The sequence below is a fragment of the Chrysochloris asiatica genome, unplaced genomic scaffold, assembly GCF_000296735.1.
Source record: "Chrysochloris asiatica unplaced genomic scaffold, ChrAsi1.0 scaffold00019, whole genome shotgun sequence".
Lineage (NCBI taxonomy): Eukaryota > Metazoa > Chordata > Mammalia > Afrosoricida > Chrysochloridae > Chrysochloris > Chrysochloris asiatica.
Genome location: NW_006408537.1, coordinates 27283395 through 27303461, shown reverse-complemented (window position 1 = coordinate 27303461; position 20067 = coordinate 27283395). Strand labels below are relative to the sequence as shown.

At 37.8% G+C, this 20067-nt stretch overlaps 1 protein-coding gene across 1 annotated transcript in view; it reads left to right on the top strand.

Moving 5' to 3' along the window:
- Window positions 1–14117, top strand: part of MB21D1 (Mab-21 domain containing 1) — an 18448-nt gene extending 4331 nt beyond the window's left edge. The window contains exons 3-5 of the mRNA XM_006835788.1: window positions 2746–2988; window positions 11332–11434; window positions 13766–14117. Of these exons, the coding sequence (XP_006835851.1) occupies window positions 2746–2988; window positions 11332–11434; window positions 13766–14117 (698 nt within the window). The remainder of the gene's footprint in view (window positions 1–2745; window positions 2989–11331; window positions 11435–13765) is intronic.
- Window positions 14118–20067: the final 5950 nt, after the last annotated feature.

The window sequence follows — 20067 nt, the reverse complement described above, 5'->3', positions numbered from 1 at the left end:
TGTAGCTGATGAATATCCCCAGACAAGTGTATATTGTTCCACATGTATGATGTTTTGATGTCACCCCACAGCTCTTCAGTTCTGTCACCAGTGTCTAATGTATCAAATCTGTTCTTGAGATTGTCTTTAAATTCAGTTTCAAGGTCCTAATTTGGCTCTTGTGGACTTGTTTTAATTTTCTTCTGCTTCAGCCTGAACTTGTATATGAGCTGTTGATGGTCTCCACATTCTGCTCCTGCCTTGTTTTGACTGATGATGTGGAGCTTTTCCACAGTCATTTCCCACAAACGTAATCCATTTGATTCTTGTGTATTCCATATATTGAGATCCATGTGTATAGTCTTTTATATTGTTTAAAACAGTATTTGCAATGAACAAGTCTTGCAAAATTCTATCATGTTACTTCCAGCATCATTTTTATCATAAATATTTTCTCAGTACTGATCCTTCCTCTTTGTATTTGCACTCCTTCCTCTTTGCATTTCAGTCACCAGTAATTATCAGCACATTTTGATTACATGTTTGATCAATTACAGAATGAAGAAGTTGGTAGAATTCTTCAGTTTCATCATCACTGACTTTAGTGGTTGGTGAGTAACTTTGAATGATAGTGATCTTAACTGGTCTTCCTTATAGGTGTATGGATATTATCCTAACACAGACAGAATTATATTTCAAGATAAATCTTGAAATATTCTTTTTGATGATGAATATGATGCCATTCTTTTTCAGTATGTCATTACTGGCATAGTAATCCATATGACTGTGAGATTCAAATGGTCAATACGAGTCCATTTCAGGTCACTATTGCCTAAAATATCAATGTTTATGCATTTCATTTTAGCTTAGAAAACTTTCAGTTTTCTTAGATTCATACTTCATATAGTCCATGTTCTGATTATTAATGGATGTTCATAATTGTTTTTTGAAATTCTGAGTTGTGCCCCATTAGCTAATAAAGGTCTTGAAAGCTCTTTTCTGTTTGTGTCATCACAGTCAACTCTACTTTTAGAAGGCATCTCTTCCCCAAGCATATTTTGAATGTGTTCCAACCTGATTAGTTCATCTTTAGCACTACATCAGACAATGTTCTGGTGTTATTCATAATGTTTCAAAGTTCAATATTCTGATGCTATCTGACAGCAATTCATAAGGTTTTCAGTGGCTGAACATTTATCAGGAGAGGTTACAGCCTTTTAAGGAAATCCTATGAAGCAATTTTTCTCTGTCCTAGAGGGTCACTGTGAGTCAGAATTAGCTTGACAGGAGTGAGAGTTTTGGGGTTGGTAACTTTCTGCTCCCATAAAGATTTACAGCCTCGGAAACCCTATACAGGGTCGCTATGGGTCAGAACCGACTCGACGGCATTTAACAACAACAGCTTTGACAAGAGCAGTTTCAATGGGGTGATGGACCCAAAAAGAATCAAAGGCAGAGACAGTGTGTGCAGGCAGCTCTTTAAAAAAAAATAATTAGCTGTTTTTATGTTTTAAATACAGTGGACAGAGGTAAATACTGTTTACTGGTGACACATGGAGTGAATTGCAATAATTGTATTGACACAATGTTTATAATTTGTTGAATGTGGGACTAATCTGTTCTGTAAACCTGTCAATTCACAATAAAAAGTTTAAAAAATAATAATAAAAAGGTTTGGTTGTAAAGAAACCAAGAGATGCGTGAGTGTGGGAGGAACAGATGTAGACTCAAGGGCATGGTATGTTTTCAGATGGGAGACACTGGAGCACCTTTGTATGTAGATGTAAAGGGTCCTAAGGAGGGATAGATAGTTGATGTTGGAGAGGGAATCACTGAAGGAACAAGAATGCTTGAGAAGTTGAAATAAGGGATCTGGAGTCCACATTCAGTGATGGCCTTTGAAAGGAGCAAGGACATCTTGATAGTGAAAATAAGAAGGAAGGAGGGAACAATGAATAAAAGATGGGCAGGTTTGCTGATTTCTTCATGAGGAAATGAGGGCATTTTCTAAATTTTCTCCTTGATCCTTTATCTTCTCTTTCATTATGGTCTCTTCCCTCTTTTCCTTGTCTATAAATATTTATGTACATTCTGATTTCCACAGCCAGTATCTCTCATCCAAAGATCTCTCCCAATCTTCTGACCACCATAGCCACCTGCCCATAGCCATTTCCACTTGGACATGCTCTAAGCACCTAGAGACCAGTGATATCTAGCCCATCCTAACGTTCACCTACTTCCTCTATTTTGGAAAATGGAATCAATATCCTAGGATGGCATCCCAGATATCTTCCTTTTCTCATATATTTAATCCATTCACCAATTTTGTGATTTGAACTCTTAAATTGCATTCATGTCTGCTCCAATGTCTCAACTCTCACTACCTCTATGCTACTCATCCTTTGGGCTGGTCTACTATTGTAGACTTCTTTCTAGCCTCTCTACCTCTCATTTGGCCTCTTTTTCAGACTTCCCTATAGTCATCTGTAATTGAAAATGAAAATTTAATCACAATATTCCCTCTCCACTATTTTCAAGACTTGTCATCCTATATACCACATACAATCTTAATGCCTCTCTGAGGCAAGTATAAATAAGTATTGAGTAAATGAATAAAACATTTTGCTCTGTGGAGTCAGTTCCCTTTTAGAACTAATTTTCACCTTATACTTAACATTTTGTAGATTTCCTGTTTTGGTATTTTCTCTACATTTCCGAAAATTGAATCCATTAAACCCTTACTTCTTTTTTTTTATGTTTAAACAGATATAACTATTACATTGCAGAGGAAGAAGAGAGGGAGCCCTGCTGTAACCCTTCTTATTAGAACACCTATAGAATTATCTGTGGATATAATCCTGGCTTTGGAATCAAAAGGCAGCTGGCCTGCTAGCACCCAGGAAGGTCTGCCCATCAATAACTGGCTTGGAGCAAAAGTTAGGACTGAACTGAGACGTCAGCCATATTGCCTTGTACCCAAACATGCAAAGGAAGGAACTAATTTTCAAGGTATTTTGAATATGACGGTTAATTTAAAGATTTCTATAAAAACAGGCTTTGATGGAGAATTAACTGTTAAAATGTTATTACTAAGGCAGTGTAAGATGAGCAGTCAACTAATACTGATGGCATTTCAGAGGTTAGCAGGCTAAATAAACTAGCTGTAAGATGGGAGTTTGATGAGGAGACAGAATTGAAAAAAGATTGATTATTGTGATAATATCAAATACTCAGCTTTAAAATGTCTCTCTCTCTCGCTCTTTATTTATTTATTTTTTAATCAAAAAAGACAGCACTGACCTTGGAGTCATACTGTCCTGGATCTGAATCCTGAAGTGTCTTCTCTTACTTGCTGTGTAATTTTGGACTAGTTACTGAGCCTCTCAACCTATTTGCTCTTCTGTGCAGTGGGTTAAGGAGCCCTGATGGTACAGTGGCTAAACACTCTGCTAATTGAAAGGTTGAGGGTTTGAACCCACCCAGAGGCTCATCTGACAAGACTATGTTTAACTTTGTAAGAAAGAGATATGTGCTTTGCAGATATTTTATTCCAGTCTGTGACATTATTCTCTTAACAATGTTGTTTGCTTAGCAGTTTATAGATCTGACGAAGTCTAACTTACAAATGTTTTTCTTCCATGGATCATACTTTTGTTGTTATATTTTCAGTGTGCTTTGGTTTGCATCTAATTATGAATGATACTGAGTGTTTTTCATATGCTCAAAAGCCATTCATGTTTCTTTTCTATAAATACAATATTCATATCTATTGCTTATTTTCATAAAGCTGTTCTTTTTAGAAGCTGTTTATATACTAAATACATATTAACTTTTAAAAAACTTTTTATTGTGAATTTGGTGAAGGTTTCCAGAGAAAATCAGTTTTCCATTCAACAATTCAAACACATTTTGTTTCATGACATTGATAGCAATCTTCACAGCTACCTTCCTCTTATTGTATATTGTCTATCCTTTTACTCAAGTTAACATGTGTCTGCCTTCTACTTAGCAATTTACCTTCGCTTTCCTTCCACCCATGGTAACCATCAAGGAATGTTTCTTTTCTTGTGAGAACCTTTCCTTTTACTTTTTATAATAGTGGTCTCATATAATATATTTGTCCTTTTGTGATTGACTTATTTCATTCAGCACAATATCCTCCAAGTTCATTGATGTTATCAAGTGTTTCACAGATCCACTGTTATTCTTTTGCTGTTGGTATTTGTTGAGTTATTTTAGTCTGTAGAAGTCTGTTGGGTCACCTCTTTTTGGAATGGGCACAAATATGGATCTCTTCCAATCAGTTGGCCAGATAGTTGTCTTCCAGATTTCTTGGGAGAGATGAGTTGAGTGCCTCCTGTGCCGCCTCACTTTCTTGAAAGATTTCAATTTGTATCCCATCAATTCCTGGTGCCTTGTTTTGCCAATTCCTTCAATGCACCTTGAACTTCCTCCCTAAGTATCATTGGCTCTTGGTCATATGCTACCTCTTGAAACGGTTGAACATCAACCATTTCCTTTGGCACAGTGACTTTGTGTATTCCTTCCATCTTCTCTTGATGCTTTCTGCATCATTCAATAATTTTCCCAGAGAATCTTTCAATAATGAAAGTTGAATCTTGAATTTTTTCTTCAGTTCCCTCAGCTTGAGAAATGCTGAGCGTGTTCTTCCTTTTTGGTTTTCTGATTCCAGATCTTTGCACATTTTGTTGTAATATTTGGCTTTATCTTCTCGAGCTGATCTTTGAAATTTTCTGTTCAGCTCTTGGACCTCCTCATTTCTTCCATTTGCTTAAGCAACTCTACGCTGCAGACCGAGTTTCAGAGTCTCTTCTGACATCCATTTTGACTTTTTCTTTCTTTCTTGTCTTCTCAATGACTTTTTGCTTTCTTCATGTATGATGTTCTTGATGTCATCCCACAACTCTTCTGGTCTTTGGTCTTTAGTGTCTAATGTATCGAATCTGTTCTTCAGATGATCTGTAAATTCAGGTGGGATATATTCAAGGTCGCATTTTGGCTCTCGTGGACTTGTTTTCATTTTCTTCAGCTTCAGTTTGAATTTGAATATGAATAATTCATGGTCTGTTCCATAGTCTGCCCCTGGTCTTGTTTTGACTGATGATATGGAGCTTTTCCATCTTCTCCTTCCACAGATGTAGTCAATTTGATTTCTGTGTTTTCCATCTGGTGAGGTCCATGTGCATAGTCATCTGTTATGCTGTCTAAAGAAAGTATTTGAAATGAACAAATCAGTGCTTTTTCAGAATTCTATCATGCGTTCTCCAACATCATGTCTATCACCAAGGCCATGTTGTTTTCCAACTACTGATCCTTCCTCTTTGCTCCCAACCTTTGCATTCCAATCACTAGTAATGATCCATACATCTTGATTGCATGTTTGATCAATTTCAGATTGAAGACGTTGGTAGAATTCTTCTATTTCTTCCTCACTGGATTTAGTGGTTGTTGCATAAATTTGAATAATAATGGTATTAACTGGGCTTCCTTCCCTGTAGGCGCAGGGATGTTATCATATCACATACAGCATTGTACCTCTTGACTAATGTGGATATTTTCTTTTTGACGATGAATGCAACACCATTCCTCTTCAATTTGTCATTCCCAGCATAGTAAACCATGTGGTTGTCAGATTCAAAATGGCTAATACCAGTCCATTTCAGCTCACTAATGCCTAAGATATCAATGTTTATGCATTCCATTTCAATTTTGACAACTTCCAATTTTCCCAGATTCATATTCGTACTTTCCATGTTCCGATTTTCAATGAATGTTTACAGCTGTTTCTCTTCATTTTGAGTTGTGCCCCATCAGCAAATGAAGGCCCTGTGGGCTTTTCTCCCACTAGCTTTACTCCATTCGCATAATCACTGTCAACTCTACTTTGAGGAGGCAGCTCTTCCCCCCTTAGGGAGTTATGCATGGGCTAATAGGATAGAGGTAGATTGTGATATATGCACAGCCTTGGAATAACAGGACTCAGTGATATAGGGATCGAGACATAGGCTGAATGGGTAAAGGAGGGGAAATATGTTAAGGTGCTTGACTGTTTTGTGGATATTAGTTTCCCCTACCTACTATTGTAATATAGACATTTAAGTAGGATGGAAAGGAGTATTGGGAAATAAGATTACAGAAAGCTTGTAAGCCCATCTTCAGTGTATAACTGATTGGATTATCTATAAGGGTAGTAGAATGTGCCCAGAGAAATAGGCTTCTTGTTAAGCCTTTGTGGAATATGAGGCATTAGATGGAATTTTGAGCCCCACACAGAACCTTTGGAGGTGGGACATTTCCACTTGAAAAAACATGCAGACCAACCAGAATGGCTAGAGGTACAGAAGATGCTTCTTGAAAGAAAGACCAGTCTCGGGTAGAGGGGGAGCAGACTGTTTGGCTGTGACAATATTAAGCAAGGTGTTTGCCTTGGAACCATCAAAGCAAAGAAAAGCAGCCCATCAGGCTAAACCTATTTCTAAAAATGAAACTTGGAGGGAACACATGAGCAGTCTTGTATGCTCACTGGTGACCACCCTGATCAACTTGTGAGTGGAAGTGGAGGAAATGAAGCAATGAAGACATAGGCTGAATGTGGCCATGTTCCATAGACACCTGATGACCTTAGGTTGAGACGATGAAGAGGAAGAACTGGCTGGTATGAAGTTCGGGGAGCCATGTGAATTCCTGAGCCCATGAACACTGACCTAACCTACAGTTAAGAGTGAAGTAGCTAGCTGATCTGAAGTGGAGGGAGGCATGCGAATACTCCCAAACTTGCAGATAGTGTTCATTTGACCTAATTTGAATGGCTTGATGACCAGAACTTGATCAGATGAAGATAAAGAAGTTTGATACAGGGACCAAGTGTAAATTGCTACAACTTAATGAACTTGGCCCTTGCTTATGGATGTAGTTGCCTAGAATTGCAACCGAAAGGAAAAGATCTTTCATATCAAGAATCAAGCTTGCCTCCTCAGTACACTGGGTTGATTGGGATGGGCAACTTAAGTTTTGGCTATCAAAAATTGGGGGACTATTCCACTTGAAAAGACAAGCAGACCAGCCTGGAACAGCTAGAGGAACAGAAGATACTTCTTGAAAGACCAACAGAAAAATCAAAAACAATAACAGCAGTCTGATTGACTACTACAAAAACAAACAAGTTGTTTGCAGGGGAGCCATCAAGGCAAGCAATCAAGTCCCCTCAGGGTAAACCCCCTTCTAAGACTGAAACTCAAAGGGAATACAGAGCAGGCATGTAATCTTGCTGGTGACCACGTTGGTCGACTAATAAGGGGAAGTGGGGGAAAAAAAGCAATGAAGCTGTGGGCTAAATCTGACCACATTCAATAGGCTCTTACCAACCTGGATTGAGATCTTGTTGGTCAGCAGTATATTGAGACCTGGGGACTCCTGAGCCCATGGACAGGGACATAGCCTTAGAAGACTAGAGCAGAGGGTGAAGCGTCTAGCAGATAGGAAGTGAGGGGAGATGCACAAGAACGCCCATATTTACAGATAGTACCCATTTGACCTAGCTTCAATGGCTGGATGGTCAGAACTCAACTAGAGGAAGAAAGAGGAGGGAAAAAAGTGTAATTTGCTGCAATTTGATGAATTTGACCTATACGTATGGATGTAGTATCTTAAAAGAGGGAACAAATTTTTACGGCAAGGATTATTCCTACCCCCTCTGTACACAGGGTTGACAGGGATGGGCAACTTAGACACTGGCTACCTAAAATGGGTGGACTACAAAGGCATGAAGTGAATGGCTTACAAGTTTTCAAAAGGGAGATTAGTTTCAGAAGGTGTGAGGGAAGGTAGAATATCTCCTCTGAGTGGTTTGCAACCTGTCTAGATGGGGCTGGTGAAAGGAGATGGGGATAAGACTCTTGTGGTTCAATAGTGAATAATTGGTATCAGGACTGATGGTGATTGTTGCAAATGTAAAGGTAGATGTTTTGTAACAAAAGGAGGGATGTGGTTGATATTACAGTCCCAGAGAGGAGGACTCTGGGGCCATCAAGGGAGAGGAGTGGAGTTCGAGACCTTATCCAGAGAAGCAGTGACACCAGACATGGAGGCAGAGACAATGACATAGAGAGATGGACCGGCTGGGGACTCTAGACTCAAGGAGGGAGAGGGACTGTGTGCTGGGGCTGGGGGGCAGGCTTGCAGGGTATGACCTTTGGTTGTTTGAATGGTTATATATTCCCATCCAAAAAAACAAAACAAACAACAAACCATAGGGAATGGAAGCAAATGCTGTTGAATGATGAATTGGGGATTGTAATCATTGCAATGAAACGAAATATGACAGGAGAATGTAAAGCTGATGTTCTTCCATGTAAACTATCACTCAATTTACAATAAAAATTAAAAACAAAAACGGGGGGCTATAAGGGCACAAAGTGGCTGGCTTACAAGCTTTCATGAGGGTGCTTAGTGTCAGAATGAGGAGGGTAAGATAGAATTCTCACTGAATAGTTTTCCTCTTGTCTAGATGGGTCTAGTGAAAGGGGGCTGGTGATGATAGGGATAGGATTTTATGATTCAACTATGAGTAATTGTTATCAGGACTACTGTAAATGTAGAAGAGGTATAACTAAAAGAGGGGAGCAGTTAATCTGTCATTTCAGGAGCAGAGAACCCTAGGACCACCAAGAGGGAGGAGCATGAGTGGAGTGTGGGATCTTAACCAGAAAAGTGGCAACAACAGAGTTGGCATAGAGAGATAGAGCAGCTGAGCAGTGTTCCTGCACGCTGGAGGCTGCCTTGCAAAATGTGCCCTTTGGACATTTAAACAAATATTTATTTTCAGTGTGGCATGTGTACATTAAAAAAAAAAGAAAAAGTTATAGAGGTAAATACTGTTAACTGATGGTACATGGAAGGGATTATAATCATTGCAATGATTTGTTGAATGTAAAATTGATGATCTGCCCTGTAAACCTTCACTCAATTCACAATAAATTTTAAAAAAAGAAAAGAAAGAAAGCAATTGATACAGTACACTGGGCAAATCTGCTGTAAAAGATGTCTTTAAAGGGCTAAAGAGCAAATGTCACTTTGAGAACTAAAGTGGGCCTTACTCAAGCCTTGGTATTTTCAGTTGTCTCATTTGCTTGTGGAAGTTGGACAGTGATTTAAAAAAAAGATCATAGAAGAATCATTACATTTGCATTAAGTGTTAGTGAAGAATGTTGAAACCATTATATAATGCCAGATGACCATAAATCTGTCTTGGAAGAAGTACAACCAGAATGCTCCTTAGAAGCAAGGTTGGCAAGACTTCTCTCTCATTCTTTAGACATGTTGTCAGGAAAGACGAGGACGTAGAAACAGTCAGCATGCCTAGTAAAGTGGAGATCTGCGAAAAAGAGGGAGACCGCCAAGGAGATTTCTGGACATAGAGGCAGCAACAATGGGCTCAAACATAACAATTGTGAGGATGGGCTCGGATCAGGCAGTGTTTTTTTCTGTGGTGTGTAGTGTCAATTACTCACCTTTCTGGAGGAGAAAGATGAGACTGTCTTCTCCCATGAAGATTGACAGTCTCAGCAACCTACTGTACCCTATAGAGTTGACTAAAAGGCAGTGGGTTAAAGACAACAGTCAGTGTTTACATTTCTACTTGTCTTAGCTGTGTCATACTTATATTTCTTCAGTTTGTGTGAAACAGGCTCCCAATAAGGTTCATATTGTGACTGGTTAAAATGTATATTAAATCACTTTTAATATAAAATTCTCTAACTCCCTCCATTTCTCCCTGTGTCTCTATCTGCCCTTCTCTCTCTCTCTCTCTCTGTCTCTTTTTCCTATTTGCAATCTGTTTATTGAAGTAATAGGTCACTTGCTTGGAGAGTTTGTTACGGAGAGAATTTTACAGACTTCATCCCAATGGTGTTATTTAACATGTTTCTCTTCTGTATTTCTTTGGTAGTTGAAACTAGTAGGTAATTGGTATTTTTGGTGCTATTGTAAATGGTATCATCTTTAAATTTTTATTTTTCATTTATTGCCTACATACCAAGATACATTTGAGGTTTTATCCATATTTTTTTAATGTTTTAGTGTGTGTGTATGATAGTTTACATGGGAGAACATTAGTTTTACATTTATTCTATCGTATATCGTTTCATTGCCATGGTTCCAATCCCCTCCATGCATTATCAACCTACCAAAGGGTATACACTGCAAGTCTGCCCTCTACACTACCCTCCCCCATCCACATTTTTTGGTAATACTGAATCAGTTCTATTTGTTTATACTTCCTTTTGTGTTTTCTACTATAATTATTATGGTGCAGTGTGCTTAAGTGCACAGCTGCTAATCAAAGGGTGGTTTGAACAGTCTACTTCCCTAAAGATTTACAGTCTTAGAAATCCTATGGAACAGTTCTACTGTGGCCTAGAAGGTTACCATGAGTCGTAATTTAACTTAACTGCAACGTGGTTTTTTTTTTTTTTTTTTTTTTTTACCAATAATGATAACTTTGATCTTCCTTTCCAATCCTATGCCCATTTTTTTAGTTTCCTTACTGTGCTTACTATATTTGTTAAGATATGATGAACCAAAAAAGGGTAGCTAACATTTTTACCTTCCTTTTTATTTTAAAGGAAAAAGGTCAACCTTTTTACCATATATTATGATGTTACTGTAGTTTGGTTTTAAAAATCTAATTTGTTTCAGATCAAGTTTCCACATAGTCTTAAATTGCTGAGAGGAGTTTCTTTAAAATGAAGAGTAAATATTGAATTTTATTAAATGTGTTTTCTGCACCTGTTGAGATGATCATATGATGTTTCTTCTTATCCTATTAATGTGGCAAATTATATTGATTAATTTTCTAATTATAAATCGATCATACATTCCTGGTGGGAAACCATCTAGTTAGTAGGATAATCAAAGCTCAAAAGAGGTAGCCACAGTACAACTTGCAGGGAAGGAGGAAAACATTCTATTCTTATACAAATCCTTCCCCCAAAATAAAAAAGAATATTCCTCAATCCATTTTATATTAATACTAAAACATATAAGGATGCTACAGAAACAAAATATTAAGAAACTGAACGTAGCAGTATATGAAAGGTAATCCATTTTACCATGGTTGCCTTAAGCTGTTATCCACCCCACCCCCCAACCGTTTTTCTCATCCAAGCACTTATTTTAATATGTAATTACATTATTTATGTTTACTTCTTTCCCTCTATCTTTCCCAGAATTTTTTCAGTGGTATTTTGATGAAGAGAATAACCTAAATACTGTTTAATTTAGATAAGGGTAATTTTATTAATGCACTTTTCTGTTTATCTTTTCAAAATTAAGAAGAAACATGGCGGCTGTCCTTTTCTCATATTGAAAAGGACATTTTGAAAAATCATGGACAATCTAAAACATGCTGTGAAAATGATGGAGTGAAATGTTGCAGGTAGTGTTCTTATTTTGTTAAATGGCACATTATCTGTGGAATGCTTAATTAGGTTTTGTTTTGTTTTTTTGTATTACAGTATTTAATAGTAGTGGTAATTGGGAATATCTTAGTTCGTTTTTGACTGATTAGTTCAAACCTGATGATCTATGCTGGGTTGGGTCCTGGGGCAGGGCTGGGTTATTAAGTACTATCAAGTCAGTTACAACTCATAGTGACCCTGTGTAAGGTTTCCAGGGAGCAGCTGGTGAGTTTGAACTGCCAGCCTTGCTGTCCAGTGCATTTTCCCACAGCACCACACCAGGACTCCATTCCAGAGCATGGTGAAATTTAACTAAAGAAATCTTAGCCAAGGGACTATGGAAAGGGTACTGTTGGATGGAAGGCAAGGCCTGGATCACATTGAATGTATAAGGGTAGAACTCAGGGAAAAGCTGTGAACACCAGTCATAACAATGTGATGTGTCAGTCAGTAGTCTGGTTGCTTAAAGGTAATACTTACTATTATTATGTAATGAGAGGAGACCAAAAGGTCACTTTTACTAGATTCTTTCTATGGGATGGTTTGACTGCATGAAAGAACAGGGACTGACTGACTGGCCAATCTTGAAACAGTACTAAGAGATGAGTAATTGTTTTTCTTGGTAGCATACACATCAGAAACAACTGAGATGAAAAAGAAATTGCTCGTTTGAGTTTCTAACATCCACCAATATAAAGATCACAAAAGTTAAAAGGTCAAAACATGAATGCCTAATGTGTTGACAGAGAAAGTTCTTTAAGGTTTATGTGCCAGTGTTGAAGAAAATTGTATACTTAATAAGTCAGAATGATTTTTATAAGCATTAACTTTTGTCAACTATTAAATAACTGGATGGATAATGTAAATAAAGCAGTCTGCCCTTTGTATCTGTGGCTTCTATGGCTTCCAATTCAACCAACCTAGATCGAAAACATTTGGGGTATAGAGGGAGAGAAGGGGAGGAGCAATTAAGTGGTCAAAGTAATACCTCAAAAGCAAAGAGGAAGTGGACAGTGTTATTTACAAAGTTTTCATATTGTATTAATTATTATAAGTAATCTGTTGTTGCTTAGTGCTGTTAAGTTAATTCTGACTCATAGGTTTCCAAGGAGCACCTTGGTGGGTTTGAACCGCCGACCTTGTGGTTCACAGTCCAATGCTTATCCTACAGTGCCACACCAGAAGTCCATAAGTAATCTAGAGATGACTTAAAGTATATGTGAAGGTGGACATTTGTTGTTGTTAAGTGCCATTGAGTCAGTTCCAACTCAGCGAACTTTATAGGGTTTTACAGGAACGGCTGGTGAGTTTGAACCTCTAACCTTTCAGTTATGAAAATATGACACAATTTTATATAAGGAACTTGAGCATCTGTAGATTTTGGTATGGAGGGAAGTGTTCTGGAACCAATCCCTGAATAAGAAGGACCAACTATATTTGCAATCAAAAAAATCAAAATAATTTTATAGAAATTAAATCCAGGTTTTTCTAACTACGGCATAGCTAAATGTTGTTGTTGTTAAGTGCTGTTAGTCAATTCTGACTCATAGCGACCCTGTATAGGGCTTCAGAGGAGAGGCTGGTGACTTTGAACCACTACCTGGCAGTTACCAGTCCAATGCTTATCCTACAGCACTACACCAAAACTCCAAATAGCTGAATGGATAATGTAAATGTCAGTTTTATGTACTTGAATTAATTCTGATAGATGTTGCAAATGGAAAGAAGGTAAAAAAAGATATATATTTTGTTTTTTAAATTTCAAAGAAATTTTTTTTTTAATCATGTTTAGGGTAACTTTAAGGAGCTCTTGTACGTAGTAGTTACAAATCAGGCTGCAAACCTTATAGTCAGTAGTTTGAAACTACCAGCTGTTCCATGGAAGAAAGATGAGGCATTCTGCTCCCGTAAAGATTTACAGCCTTGGAAACCCTGTCACTATGAGTTGGAATCGACTACACGACACATAACAACAACAGGGTAACTTTGTTGTTGTTAAGTGCCGTCGAGTCGGTTCCGACCCATAGCGACCCTGTACAGGGTTTCTGAGGGTGTAAATCCTTATGAGAGTAGAAAGCCTCATCTTTCTCCCGCGGAGCGGCTGGTAGTTTCGAACCACTGATCTTAAGGTTTGCAGCCCGATTCGTAACCACTGCGCTACCAGAGCTCCATAGGGTAACTTTAGTTATACTATTTAAATACCTTAAAAGTTATGGTACTTTTTATTGTTTTAATATTTTTTCTCTGTAAGATGCCTGAAATTCTTTGTGAAAAGAGAGGTTTTAAATATATTTATTTTTATTCAACAGGAAAGACTGTTTAAAATTAATGAAGTATCTTTTAGAACAGCTGAAAAAAAAGTTTGAGAACCGAAAAGAACTGGACAAATTCTGTTCTTACCATGTGAAAACTGCGTTCTTTCACGTATGTACCCAGGACCCACATGACAGTCAGTGGCACTCAAAAGACCTGGTTCAGTGCTTTGATAATTATGTGACATATTTTCTACAGTGCCTCAGGACAGAGCAATTGAAGCATTATTTTATTCCCGGATACAATCTATTCTCTCCAAACCAAATTGGAAAAGTAAATAAAGAATTTCTGTCAAGACAAATTGAATATGAAAAAGATAATGGATTTCCACTTTTTCTTGAATTTTGAAAAAGAATCCAGAATTACAGTGACTTTATAATAATTAAATGTTTTAAGTTTTTCATAGCACTATAAGATGAATCATTCAACTCTTAATTTGTCTTAATAAAATAAAAATGGATTGATTGTCTTCATAAAGCATAAATGGGTTGATTAAAAGAGATTAGTTAAGGAATAAGTAGCAAAAAGTCTCATTGTCATGAGTCAGTTTTGACTATTGGAGGCCCCATGTGTTATAGAGTAGAATGCACCATAGGATTTTCTCAGGTTAATTTCTATTGCAGTAGGTCACCAGGCCTTGCTTTTGCAGATCCTCTGGGTGGGTTCAGATCACCATCCTTTACTTTTGCAGCTGACTGCAAACTGCTTACACCACTTAAGGACATTCAAGAAGCAAAAATAAATAAAACAAAATTCACTGCAATTCAGACAAAGGAGAATTGCTCCTTTGTATCAGAGACTGTTGGCTGTCAGTCTTTATGGGAGCAGACAGCCTCATCTTTCTCCCATAGTTCAGCTGGTGCGTTAGAACTGCTAGCCTTGCAGTTAGCAGCCCAACACTTACTGAACTGCACCACCAGGGCTCTTTGAAGAAGCAAAAAGAGCACTTAAAAATCCAAAGATTGCTTTTTATTTCGGCCTCCTCTGCACCATGGCACCTGTGAAACGTCTTGTGGTGATAGGGGGCTAAAAAAGCAGCAGGTCTGCAGTTCACCTTTGACTGTGCCCACCCTATAAAAGACAGAATCATAGATGCTGCCAATTTTGAACAGTTTCTTCATGAAAGAATCAAAGTCAATGGAAAAACTGGTAGATTCAGTGGAAGGGCTGTAGCCAGTGAAAGAAGAAAGAGCAAGACTACTGTAATGTCTTAGATGCCTTTTTCCTAAAGGTATTTGAAATATCTTACCAAAAATATTTTAAGAATAATAATCTACATAGTTGGTATGCGTAGTTGGTAAAAGCAAAGAAAATTATTAATTAGGTTACTTCCAGATTAACCAGGACAAAGAAGAGAAGATAAGGATTAAAACTCACTTACTGGGATATTTTATACAAGCCCTTGAATAAAACTTGGGAACCAAAAAATAAATAGAATCCTAAAATTTACAAGATTAGAATGAAAAAACAGGACAAAATATTTATTGGTTTAATTAAATTCATCAGCACTTACTGTACACCAGTACTGTACCCCAGTTCTTTATCTGGTACAGGTATGTGAAAGCTTGCAAAGGACTATATTAATGTTTATTACCTCCATAAAAAGGAGCTCTGATAGCGTAGTGGCTACAAATCAGGCTGTTAACCTCAAGGTCGGCAGTTCGAAACTACCAGCGGTTCCGCGGGGGAAAGATGGGGTATTCTGCTCCCGTAAAGATTTACAGCCTCAGAAACCTTGTGCAGGGTCACTATGAATTGGAACCGACTCCACGGTACTTAACAACAACAAACCTCCATAAAACATGTAGGTTTTGTTGAACTTACATTGTTGGAAGCAATGTCCTACCCTAGATACTAGGACAGATAAGAAAGAAATGAAAAAAAAAATCATATGTTGGCTTTGCTTTCAGAAAACATAATTTTTAAAGAAGATTTTGGATACTTTTTGTGGATAAATATAAAGCATTTCACTTATTTTCTTTATTTTTATTTTTTAGTAACACTTTTATATGTATTTCTGAAAAGATAATATAATTAACTCTTGAACACTGGGGTTAGGGATGCTGACCACCCACACTGGAGAAAAATCCGCTTAGAATTTTTTCCTTTTTTAAATTTTCTTTGCTGAATTTTATTAGAACCTACCCCCCCAAAAAAAACATAGCCCACAAATTTTAATGAATTATCAGCATGTTTAAAAGAAATCCAATGTTTCTGGTCCATCTATCCTGCATATTTCTCAGGTATGATTAATTATGGGGCCGCAATGTCATCTTTTTTTAAAAAAATGTTTTATTGTAAATTATGTCATAGTTTACATGGGAGAACGCTTAGAACTTTTGATTCTTCAAAAACTACTAATAGTTTACTGTTAGCCGTAAGTTTTGTTAATAGCATAAACAGTTGATTCACACGTATTTGTGTATGTATTCTATACTGCACCCACATAAAAGCTGCAATTTCAATATGAAATAATAAGGTATTTCGCAAAAAGTTCGAGGTTTTCACAACTGCTGGTGTAGCTGCAGTGACAGTTTCATTTTCTTTTTCTTACAATGATCCTTACACTGCATTCATTTATCTTAAAATGGTGGAAAGCTTCCAGCTACAGACTTCATTCGATGGTACATATCAAGCAATTCTACTTTCCCTTTAATGTCATGACTTTCCCCTGCTTCTTGATAGCATTTCTAGCATCACTAGTGGCACTTTGTATGATTTCCATGGTGTTATTCAGTAATTTCAGTACTGCACTAAGCATGATGAAAAATATGCAAGACCCATGAGAGATCCCTTTTTTAACTGAAATATGCAGTACACTGGAAAAATGAACTGTTTGCACAGATGATGTGTGTCATAATGATGTTTTTTTAAAAATATGCGTATAAGTGGGAACATGCACTTTAAACCTCAGTTGTTCCAAGGCCAACTGTACGTGTACAGGGTACAAAACTCAGAAGAAAGAGGGTATGGTATGAAATGTCCTCTCTCTTCTGTGATAAAACACCTTGTATCCTGGAGGCAACTTTTTCAGAAAATTGCCTGTTTAGGTCTTTTGCATGTTTTCTTGTTGGTTTTTACCTTTTATTCAGTGTCTTATGTTCTTTGTATATTTTGGATATTTCTCATTTGTTGACTGTGTAACAAATAACTTCTCCCACAATGTGGGTTTGGTCTGTCATAATCTCCCTCGATTGTCTTTTAATAAACAATGTTTAATGTATTGCAATTTATCACTCTTCTCCTTTATGGTTTGTGCTTTATGTATCTTGTTTAAAACCTAAGATGTTTGAACATATTAAGAGAAAATGAAGACATTTGAAGGCGAGTTTGGGGGGCAATTAGTGATGCATACATAGAAAACTAAGCAAGAAAACAAAAAAGCAATTTTTAACTTCAAGAAAGAAAGAAAAGGAGCCATCAAATCCCTTCAGGACAGACCCCCCTCCAAGACTGAAACTCAAAGGGAACACATGAGCAGCCATATAAGCTCACTGGCAACTATGTTGCTCTGCATTTGAGTGGAGGTCAGAAATGAAGACATAGGCTGAGTTGGACCAGGTTCCATAGACTCCTGTCGACCTTGAGATGAGAGAAGAGGAAGGGCTGGTTGGTCCAAAGTTTGGGAACACTTGGGAACTTCTGAGCCCCTGGACATTAACCTAGCCCTGGAGGGCTAGAGTAAGAGTGAAGCATACGTACAAGAATGTCCAAACGTGCAGATAGTATGCATTTGACCTAGCTTCTATGGCTTAATACCCAGAGTGTGACTAGAGGAAAATAAAGAAATTAGATAAAGGAAGCAAGTGTAAATTGCTACAATTTGATGAACTATGGATTTAGCAGCTGAAAATACCAACTGAGAAGGAAGGAGTCTTCACATCAAGGATCAAACTTACCCCTCGGTATATAGGGTTGATAGGGACGGGCAACTTAGACATTGACTACCTAAATGGGGGGGATGAGGAGCTATAAAGACACGAAGTGGCTGGCTTACAAGTTTTCAAGAGGGAGTTTAGTTTCAGATTTATGTGGGGGAAGGTAGAATCCCCACTGAATAGTTTTCAGCTTATCTAGATGGGTCTGGTGAAAGGAGATAGGGATAGAATTCTTTTGATTCAATAGTGAGTAATTGTTATCATAACTCATTGCGGTTGCTACAACTGTAAAGGTAGAAGTTTTGTAATATATAGGGAGGAGTAGTTAATCTTACATTCCAGGAACCGAGGATCCTTAGGATCATCAAGGGAGAAGAGCATGAACAGAATATGGGGCCCTAACCAGAGAAGCAGCGACACCAGAGATAGAGGCAGAGATGGTGTCTTGGAGAGATAGAGCAGGTGAGGACTCTAGACTCATGGAAAGAGAAAGGCTGTGTGCTGGTGGCTAGAAGGCAGACTCGCAGAATGTGTCCTTTGGTTGTTTATATGATTATATATTTCTGAGTGTTTTTGTGTACATAAAAACAAAACAGAATCGAAGCAAATACTGTTAAATCATGATGCATGGAGGGGATTGGAATCATTGCAATGAAAATATGATAGGATGAGTCAAAACCAGTGTTCTCCCATGTAAACTCACTAAATTCACAAAGCTTTAAGAAAAAAAGAAAGCTCAGTTGATTAATTTTTTGCATCACATCTGTGAGGACGTAATTTAAGTCCCTACAAAAAGAAAACACTAAATTTTGTATGGAAAGATAAGAAATACAAAGATTAGAAAAGAAAGAAAAATAATCAGCATGATTTGAAAATACTACTCAGCTGTAAATAAAGTTTATGAAGTCATGGTAAAGTACCAAAAACCAAACCCACTGCCGCCGAGTTGATTCTGACTTATAGCAACCCTATGCAGGGTTTCCTTCATTTCAGGGACAGAAAACCTCTTTCTCTTGGGGAGTGGCTGGTGGATTTGAACTGCTAATCTTGTGGTTAGCGGCCCAATGTATAACTTAATCTTATCAAAGTCATGATTAATTCTGTGGCAAGGATAAGTGCCTATGCATTATAATAGTATAGACAGTGAAGAATACATGTTTCCTATTGCTGCAGAACACATTACCACAAATTTAAGGACTTCAAATACCATATATTTCTTAACTCAGTTTCTATGATATAGGAGACTGTGCTACTTTGCTCAGGAATTCACATAGCTTCAATCAAGGTGTTAGCTGGAATCCCATTTGAGGCAAGACTGGAAATGGGTCTGATTTTGTTGGTAGAATTTAGTTCTTTACAGTTGTAGTTTCTGGCTGCCTGTCAGCAGAGGCTGCATAGAGCTACCAGAAGGTGCTCTTAGATCTCTAACACATTGTCCTCCCAACACAGGGCACAATATGGTAGCAAGCTATTTTACATCTTGCAACAGAGGAAGAGACTTCAGCAATTGGGCTATTAGAGTTTTATATAATTAATCACATTCATGTGGCTTTCTGCTCCTGTAAAGATTTGCAGCCTAGGAATCCCTGCGTAGGGTCATTATGAGTCTGAACGGACTCCATGCTACTTAACAACAACAACAAATATAATCCATTGCCTTTACTATATTTTTTTGGTTGAAAGCAAGCCACGTGACCTACACATACTCAAAGGGAGGAGATCTCTCAAGGGCATGAACACCAAGAGATGGATCTGCATTTTTCTTGAACTATGTCTGTTAGAAGATGATGTGGCTCTGTAGCATAAGCCTGGGGCTGCTAGGCATTGCCAGTGGTTCAAACCCACCAGCTGCTCCTCAGAAACCCTACACAGGGTCTCTATGAGTTGGAACTGACTTGACAGGACTTAACAATATGTCTCTCTTCAAGATCCCTGGCAGTGCCCTAGGGTAGGTATTGGGCTGCCAACTGCAAGGTCAGCAATTCCAACCTACTAACCGCTCAGATGGGGCAAGATGAGGCTGCCTGCTCCTATAAAGATTTACAGACTCCAAAACCCTATATGAGTCAGAATATACTAGATGGCAGTAGGTTATGTCTCTCTTAGTTAACTACCAGGAGTTATGTATTGTGTAATACGTTGTGGTGGTTGTGCCATCGAGTTGGTTCCGACCCATAGTGACTTATAGTGTATAATATTATTGTAAAGAGAGCAAAATATTATGCATAAATAGCATTTTAAAAGTTCAATATATGCTTATTGTTGTGGTTGTTAAGTGCCATCGAGTCAGTTCCAACTCATAGCAATCCTATACACAACAGAATGAAAAACTGCCTGGTCATGCACCATCCTCACAGGTCTTGTTACGTTTGAGCCCAATGCTGCTGCCACTGTGCCAATCCATCTCATTAGGGGTCTTC